Genomic DNA, 10,226 nt, shown 5'->3' on the forward strand with positions numbered 1-10,226 from the left:
ACTGGAAAATAGATTTCCCGTTTGATTTCCGTCAATTTTTATAAAAATTTTTAATTTGGAAAACCGGTAGAAAAATACCGAAATTGATACAATCCGTTGTCAAAAGTGAGCTTACTGCGTTTGTTAACATTTAGACAACGGTTGTGTATAAAATTTAGATAACACCCAGTTATCATTTTGACAACTCATTGCTGTCATTTCAATAACATATGTAGCTTGATAACATAGTTTGATAACACATCGTTTTCACTCATCCTCCATATAAACAAATATTTAAAAAAAAATAAAAATTTTCGTAGTTGGCCGCTACCATTCGTGGACATGGGCCGGCTCAGCCATGTACAAAAATGGCCACCTAATTTCTTCATTGAAGGATTCACGGGCGATGATAGACCGTTCTCAAGGCTATCCAGACCACCGTGAAATAAGGCCCTCAGGGCAGGTGTTCCCGTAAAGCACTTCGACATTCGTTACCAGTCGTGGATCGAATCTGCGCTTATGATTTTACAACGTCATGTATTATTTATTTATTTTTTTGTTGATTTAATAAGGTCGTGCATTTTTGTTCTTGATTTGACAACTATCCGTTCATACTTTGACAACGAATGTTATTAAAAAACAAGTAAGAAAGTATAGTCGGGCGTGACCGACCATATGATACCCTACACCAGTTATGAATATTAAATGTGATTTACTTTTCATAATAAAGCATTTATGTTCAATATTCCCTTGTTCCAATACATTTAAGCAATTTATGGATGAAAAACTATTTTCTGAAAGAGGCTTTATATGAGGGCTAGGGGCAAATATGGACCAAGCCCGATAAAATTTTGTGAATATATTTATATGTACATAATATCTTATTGTGCTGAATCTATGGGGGCTAGGTGAAATAATGGACCGATTTTAACCATTTTCAATAGGCTTCGTCCTTGGGTCAAATAAAACGTGCGTGCCAAATTTCATCCAATTATCTTGAAAATTGCGACCTGTACCTTGCGCACAAGGTTTACATGGACAGCCAGCCAGCCAGACGGACGGACGGACATAGCTTAATCGACTCAGAAAACGATTCTAAGCAGATTGGTATACTTTAAGGTGGGTCTAGGACGAATATTTTTGTATGTTACAAACATCAGCACAAATCCAATATACCCTCCCCACTAAAGTGGTGTAGAGTATAATTATAAATACTCTGTTCTGAATTTGGTACCAAGAGTGTATAAAACGTCTAAACGGTCTAGGACGAATATTTTTGTATGTTACAAACATCAGCACAAATCCAATATACCCTCCCCACTAAAGTGGTGTAGAGTATAATTATAAATACTCTGTTCTGAATTTGGTACCAAGAGTGTATAAAACGTCTTTATTCCCTCTCTGTATTAACACTAAATATGCTAACTGGGTGTTATTTGTAACTTCGGTACCAAGAACTATTTTAGGGTACTTTTTCTTCAGAAGGTACTTTTTAAATTTTCTATAATAATGAACTAGAAACGCGGATTAAGTGAGAACATATAAAAGGGGACTTTTTGGAATATCGTTAAGTGATTCATAATTTTATGCCGAGACGATATACAGCCTTTAACTTGGGTATGATATCACCATAACGGTGTAGGGTAAAAAAACATGTAATATTCATGCATGTTCGCATTGTAATAACTTCCCTGTCTTTACGGTTAACCTCTCACATAACACAACAAACAGTCTGCTTCTTGTCTAGACTTCTTTTGTTCAGCTCTATGGTCACTGACTGAGTGACTGAACAATAACCCTCATCATCATCATCATCAGCAGCACAATGGTAGTCTTATACATTATTTTGTGTTATTAAAAATATTGTTGTGGTAATTCTTTTTTTCGCGGAATTTCAAAGTAGTTACAAGAACTATAAGAAAAAAACTCAAGCATTTTCATAGTATGAAAATGGTAAGAATCGATTATAGATAAACAATTTGTTTTTATTTTTTGTAAAACTTTTTATATTTATGTTTATGGCAAATTATTGCTAAATATATTTTTTTCCCGACCACAAATGATTACAAAATCATACCACTTTATGTGATTTTTTCTTCTATTCTGACAAGTGATGAAATTGTGCTTTACAATAGGTAGTATAGAATCTAATTGACAGGTAATTATGGTAAATTGATAAGGATAATTTGGTATAGAAGTTATTCAAAAATAATTTGATTTTATAACTCCTATTTAAATACTTGGATTGCACTTTTTTCCACAAATTGAATCTAAATTAAGTAGAAATGTGCATAAAATATTTCTTGTTTAGTTATTCGATGAAGTTTGCAATTTTGATTGATTTTATTTAACATGGACTTAACATATTGTGCTCTAAATATAAGGCCTACTTAAAAATCTAGTTCATTTGTTTTTAAATAAATTTCATTTCAATTTTTCATGTCACAATAAACATTTGGAAAAAAAAGAAAAGTTTAAAAATTTTCTTACAAAATTACAAAAAAAAAAATCATTAATTTCGGCCTTACCACAAAATTAAACAGATAGCCAAAATTAAAAAAACTAATTTCAAATCAAAACTAATTCAATGGCCAAAAAGGGTGGTAAAGATAAAGGAGCTAAAGGTAAAGACAAAAAGGGGAAAAAAGGCAAAGCTGAGGTAAAACCCGAAGAACCCAAAGTCGAAAAGAAAGAAGAGCCAAAAGAAGAAAAAAAGGAAGAACCTAAACCAGAAGTCAAGGAGAAAGTCATTGAGGAACCCTGCATTTTCAATTGTGCTCAGGATAAAGTAACCTATCGCCCCAACTCCTATCCTGGACTCCTGGGACAACCCAAAACAATGGCTGTAGTGGGCTCGGAATGTGGCAGTTATGACAGTCTATGTAAGCTTTTACATTCTGCCTTTCGCTGTGCCGATCGTGTTTATGCCATGGTTCCCTGGGGCAATTATGTTGCCTTGCGCGCCCATGATGGCAATAAAATGACTTATTTTCTCTTCGATGGCTGTACGTGCAATGTTAATCGTTTTCGTTATTTGGATTTAACTTGCGGTACTGCTGGTCTCTTGTATTTTGAAGAAATGCACAAGATGATAAATTATATTATAATGTCTAGATCACGGAGAGAGGAAATTAAGAATTTAAAACGCTGTGTGGTCGATGATGTGTGCAAGGAAATGTATGGTACTCATCATATTTAGCGGGAAGTGGAAGAGGGAATAAAATAGAAAACAAAATGTCGCTAATGTTCTTAAATTTAGTATCAGAATTTTATATTTATAATTTGCAGTAATTAAGAACAATAAATCGGTCACTAGAAAATCTCATAATTTTGTAACTTTGTTTAAACAAAAGACTCCAGACACCCTATAGAATGAAATTATCTAGTTAAGTAGTAAGATATCAATATAAAAAGGAGTCATTAGAATGGATTCCATTCTAATCAAAACTTTTACTTACATATTTTTTACTTATTTTCCTTTGACTATGTTTCACTATAATAACCCATTGACAAAAAGCTTTAATTACATTGTAACGTGAGAAACTATTTTTATGCTCTTTGAGTTTCTAAAAGAATTTTTATTTGACAATGTTATAAAAACATTTATTAATCATAAATCATAATTAAATTCGGCATAATTAGTTTAAAATTCAAACATACGTAGGCATGCTTTAACATTAGGAGGACTCGCATAAGAAAAAATTACTGTTTTCATATGACTAGTACTAGACCAACACAAAACAAGTAAGAATTTATAGTCGGGCATGGGCGACCATATGATACTCTACACCAGTGTTTATGTTACAGATTTTGATTTTTTTTAATAATAAAGTATTTAATTTCATTTTTTCCCTTCTGTTCTATGGGGGCTAGGTGAAATAATGGACCGATTTTAACCATTTTCAATAGGCTTCATCCTTAGGTCAAATAAAACGTGCGTGCCAAATTTCATCCAATTATCTTGAAAATTGCGACTCAGAAAACGATTCTAAGCCGATTGGTATACTTTAAGGTGGGTTAGGACGAATATTTTTGTATGTTACAAACATCAGCACAAATCCAATATACCCTCCCCACTAAAGTGGTGTAGGGTATAAATATCAATTTTATAAAATTTAATATTATTGCATTTTCCAGACTATATCATTATTATAGCAATAGCAAAACGAACAACAACAACAACGCTAAACGAAAACAAAACACAGAAAAAACAAAATACACAAGGTAGTAAAACCAACAGACATCCAAACATACGAAACGAAATACACAAAAAGAGAAAAACAAAATACACAACGCAATGAAACCAACAGACATCCAAACATACGAAACTGAATACACTAAGAAACAAAAACAACATACACAACGCAATGAAACCAACAGACATCCAAACATAAGAAACGAAATACTCAAAAGAAAACAAAAACAAAATACACAACGCAATGAATAAGCAGTGTTGTTGTTTATTTATCAAAACATGAAAAAAATTGTCTTTTTTATGAAATTTTCAGAGGTTGTCTCCGATTTTTGCTCATATCTCCGTTATTTATGGACCGATTTTGCTGATTTTATATAGCGATCTTCCCGAAAGCATGCCTAATAGGATTATTGAAGATTCGGATCTCGCCGATATCTGGGGTCCTTTAAAAACTGATTTTAACAAACATACAGACAGACAGACAGATAGTCGGACAGACAGACAGACAGACAGACAGACAGACGGACGGACATGGCTTAATCGAATCCGCTATCTATAAGGATTCAGAATATATATACTTTATAGGGTCGGAAAATTATATTTTGGAATCCAAAATTTGGATATTACAAATGGAATGACAAACTTATATACATATACCCTTCTCACGAAGGTGAAGGGTATTAAAGGGGATTTTTTAAAAGAGGGGTTATATGGAGGCAGTGTGTTAATATGATCCTATGCTTATAAATTTTGGTAGAGGGATTTACGCCTTATAAGTGAATGTTTACCATCAAGAAATTTTCTGAAGGGGATTTAGTATGGGGAATAGGGTGAAATGATGTCCTATCATTATGAAAATCAGCAGTATCATTAAGACTTATATAATACTAAGTTTTGCCGATTTTTGGAGTGATGCAAAAACATTTAACATATTTATGAGCTCAAAAGTCATTTTCGGGGAGTACGTTTGTACGGGGGCTATACGGATGGACAGATTTTAACTATTTTATGCTTCGTCCTTGAGTCAAAAAAAAAAAAAAGAGTACGTGTTAAACTTCAGCTAATTATTTTGAAAATTGCGAACTGTAGAGTGCGCACAAAGTTTACATGGACACACAGACGGACAGACATAGCTAAATCGACTCAGAAAGTGATTCTGTTTGGTATACTTTAAGGTGGATGTAGGGTATAGTCAATGGAGAAGTTTATAGAAAAGTTCACAGACTAGTCCAAACACTGGTCAATATACATATTAACCCATAGATGGACCAATTTCAACCATTTTCAATAGGCTTCCTTGTGCCGAAAAACAGCAGTGCCTTGCGCACAATTTTTACAATTGGACAGCTAGCCAGCTAAACAGACGGACTCATAAAGTGATTCTTAGTCGATCGGTATGTTTCAATATTATTTTCTAATATTATAGAAAACTCAAGAAGTACCAGTTAAAAAAACTAAAAAGTACCAAAAAATAGTCCCTTTTAACAGTGCTACCAATAACACCCCATTAGCATATTTACCCCCATTTTCTCAATGTCTGATTAATTTTTGTCCTAACGACAAATTGACAGTTTTCATCCAAAAAAATGGTTTAACCGGTAGTATATCTACCGGTAAAATGATAATAGAAGGTTGAGATAATGGCCCTTAATTTGAGAAATTTTAAAATAATTTATTTAAAAATTTTTCCATCCCTGCTCAGGCACAATTTTTCATCTCTGATTTTGTCAATAACAAAATAATAAGAAAACACAGCTTCATAAATAATCTTATGTTCATGCACTGTTTTGTTTTTAAAAACAAACAAACAAGAACAACATTTATCATATGAAGCTGTATGTTGTTGTTCTTTTATATTTTTGTCATGCATTGTTTTCCTATTTGTTATCACTGCTAATTTAATCATCAATTTAGTTCTCTTCTTGCAATTATAAAAGTCGGTCGCATAAACGAAACGCTCTTCTTAAAAATGTTAATTTAATTAAATAAAAGTGTGTTAATCTATTTAAAGTTAATAAAATATTAATCATAATAGTGCAATTATATGAAAAATCGTAAAAAGTTATTAAAAATATTATAATTTCTAAAATTAAAAAAAAATGCCTAAAATTTAAAAATGCATCAAGTAAAGTAAATTTTTTGAAGAATTTGTTCAGTTGTTGTTTTTGTTTTTAACGGTGTCTATTTATTTTGTTTTTGTTGCCCTTAACGTAGATCTCTTGCTTGGTGTTGTTTTTTGTATGATGCAATTTTTAGTGAAGAAGTGTGTAAAAAAAAATGAAAAAAATAATCTCTCTATTATAAAAGGAGAATAATTAAAAGAGAGTAATGTTTGTTGTTTTTATTTATGCAATTGTTTTCTTTCTTTTATTTGTTATTCAAAAGAAAATGTGTTCAATAATAAGTGTTGTCAATATGTAAATCTATTTTATTTTAAACGGGTAATCGGTACGGGATTAAAAACCAATTCTTAATAAGTTTTTATTTTAAACGGGTAATCGGTACGGGATTAAAAACCAATTCTTAATAAGTTTTTAATATGCGTGCATATTAAAGGTAAGATTTCTTTATTATTTGTATCAGACATGAAATTTAATTTTGAAATAGCATTAACTTATAACAAAAGTGGTACTTTTATGGATTTAAAGTAGTAAACTAATTTTCCGCTGATTAAATACTCAACTATAATCTAGACTATATATGTATATGGTATACTATATACTAGACTATAGACTAGACTATAGACAATACTATAGACAATACTATACACTAGACTATAGACTAGACTATGGTCTAGACTGTAGAATAGACTATAGACTATGAACTAGACTAGACTATAGATTAGACTATAGAATATACAATGAACTAGACTGTAGACTAGACTATAGACTAGACTATGGACTAGACTTAGACTAGACTATAGACTAGACTATAGACTAGACTATAGACTAGACTATAGAATAGACTATAGACTAGACTATAGACTAGACTATAGACTAGACTATAGACTAGACTATAGACTAGACTATAGACTAGACTATAGACTAGACTATAGACTAGACTATAGACTAGACTATAGACTAGATAGACTAGAAATAGACTAGACTATAGACTAGACTAAGACTAGACTATAGACTAGACTATAGACTAGAACTATAGACTAGACTATAGACTAGACTATAGACTAGACTATAGACTAGACTATAGACTAGATATAGACTAGACTATAGACTAGACTATAGACTAGATATAGACTAGACTATAGACTAGACTATAGACTAGACTATAGACTAGACTATAGACTAGACTATAGACTAGACTATAGACTAGACTATAGACTAGACTATAGACTAGACTATAGACTAGACTATAGACTAGACTATAGATAGACTATAGACTAGACTATAGACTAGACTATAGACTAGACTATAGACTAGACTATAGACTAGACTATAGACTAGACTATAGACTAGACTATAGACTAGACTATAGACTAGACTATAGACTAGACTATAGACTAGACTATAGACTAGACTATAGACTAGACTATAGACTAGACTATAGACTAGACTATAGACTAGACTATAGACTAGACTATAGACTAGACTATAGACTAGACTATAGACTAGACTATAGACTAGACTATAGACTAGACTATAGACTAGACTATAGACTAGACTATAGACTAGACTATAGACTAGACTATAGACTAGACTATAGACTAGACTATAGACTAGACTATAGACTAGACTATAGACTAGACTATAGACTAGACTATAGACTAGACTATAGACTAGACTATAGACTAGACTATAGACTAGACTATAGACTAGACTATAGACTAGACTATAGACTAGACTATAGACTAGACTATAGACTAGACTATAGACTAGACTATAGACTAGACTATAGACTAGACTATAGACTAGACTATAGACTAGACTATAGGACTAGACTATAGACTAGACTAGACTATAGACTAGACTATAGACTAGACTATAGACTAGACTATAGACTAGACTATAGACTAGACTATAGACTAGACTATAGACTAGACTATAGACTAGACTATAGACTAGACTATAGACTAGACTATAGACTAGACTATAGACTAGACATAGACTAGATAGACTATAGACTAGACTAGACTATAAACTAGACTATAGATTACACTATAGACTAGACTATAGACTAGACTATAGACTAGACTAGACTAGAGAGACTATAGACTAGACTAGACCATAGACTAGACTATAGACTAGACTATAGACTAGACTATAGACTAGACTATAGACTACTAGACTAGACTATAGACTAGACTATAGACTAGACTATAGACTAGACTATAGACTAGACTATAGACTAGACTATAGACTAGACTATATACTAGACTATAGACTAGACTATAGACTAGACTATAGACTAGACTAGACTAGATAGACTATATAGACTAGACTATAGACTAGACTATAGACTAGACTATAGACTAGACTATAGACTAGACTATAGACTAGACTATAGACTGGACTATAGACTAGACTATAGACTAGACTATAGACTAGACTATAGACTAGACTATAGACTAGACTATAGACTAGACTATAGACTAGACTATAGACTAGACTATAGACTAGACTATAGACTAGACTATAGACTAGACTATAGACTAGACTATAGACTAGATTATAGACTAGACTATAGACTAGACTATAGACTAGACTATAGACTAGACTATAGACTAGATTATAGACTAGACTATAGACTAGACTATAGACTAGACTATAGACTAGACGATAGACTAGACTATAGACTAGACTAGTCTTCTATATGGCCAGCACAATAGATGTCTTTTAGGTGACTCCTTAGTCAACTCTAAAGAAGACTATAATTTCCATATAATGGGATTTTCTCCAGAATTAGTAGATATACTTACTTTTTGACCCGCTTGCTATTGTAACAATTTTTGCTGTAGCCAGTCTAATAAATATGTACAAACATTTTCAAAAAAATCCAATCAAAACTTATACTTGCAATTTATATCAAACATAAAACAAAAAACACAACAACTACTAAGGTGGCCGAAATTTATTGCCAGCTCATGATGTATCTTAATCAGCAAAAAAACCGTTAGTTAAAAAACTTAAAAAATCAAAATTTCAATTCAAACATTCATATTCATGATATGGCTAACAAATCAACGGTTTAGCCAAAATCCCTCGTCATCAATATGCAAAAATTCAATAAAAATATTTTACTAATCGTATGAATTTATGAACGAAAAAAAAACTAAACAGCTAAACTTTTTAGCATTAAGTTTAACAGACATCGAAGGAAAAAAAAACAAAACATACACGTACTACTTGCTCTAACAAACAGACAAATAGACATGTGTAATGCGTTCTGTTGTCTTTCACTTTGGCCAAAAAATGTTTTATTGAATGTTTCTTTTTGTGTTTGGTGGATTTTTGTATTTTTTTTCCTTTATAATTTATATTTTTGGTCCACTATAATTTTGTAGACAAGATGCAAAAAGTCGAAAAAAATAGAAAAAATAACAGAAATTGTTAAGCTTTAACATTCACAGTATATTTTTTGTTAATTTTCTGCTGGTAAATTTAACATTTATATTTATGTATTTATATTTATCTAAGTCTGTCTTTTCTAACTAAAACTATGTGCAACTAACACAAATTTTATGTTAACGTTTGATTTTTTCTTCGTATTTTTTCTAACAAGACACTTAAGTGTGGTAAGCATCTATTAGCCATGGCCTCAGGAATGTATTATGATTGTACAAGTTTGTTATACTATTGTACAAGTATTATAAAATTGTTTTGCAAAAACAGGAGCCTTGTTGTTGTATTTTTTTCTTTCATTTTCTTTGGATTTTAAGTGGGCCTTTAGTCTTTGCTTTAATAGTTTTTATTTGGATTTTTGTTGTTGTTTTTTTTTTTTTTGCATTTACAAATCTACTATTTTTGGTAATTGGCTTAACGGGCAGGCGCCTTTGGCTCTGCTAACAGTGCACTTGATTTTGTTTGGAAAATTGTTT

The 10,226-nt window shown here is 31.5% G+C and overlaps 1 protein-coding gene across 1 annotated transcript; it reads left to right on the forward strand.

The window, feature by feature from the left end:
- Positions 1-2,425: 2,425 nt before the first annotated feature.
- LOC119613576 lies at positions 2,426-3,307 on the forward strand. Its single transcript, XM_037969601.1, has one exon. It carries the CDS (start codon positions 2,567-2,569, stop codon positions 3,176-3,178), a length of 612 nt encoding a protein of 203 aa, XP_037825529.1. The 5' UTR covers positions 2,426-2,566; the 3' UTR covers positions 3,179-3,307.
- Positions 3,308-10,226: the final 6,919 nt, after the last annotated feature.

The sequence above is a fragment of the Lucilia sericata genome, unplaced genomic scaffold, assembly GCF_015586225.1.
Source record: "Lucilia sericata isolate MDLA Ls3-8-SP2 unplaced genomic scaffold, ASM1558622v1 Contig002200F_arrow, whole genome shotgun sequence".
NCBI lineage: Eukaryota > Metazoa > Arthropoda > Insecta > Diptera > Calliphoridae > Lucilia > Lucilia sericata.

Bases quoted from the DNA above. Each gene is read 5' to 3' on its own strand.
- LOC119613576 (XM_037969601.1), top strand. From the start codon at position 2,567: ATGGCCAAAAAGGGTGGTAAAGATAAAGGAGCTAAAGGTAAAGACAAA.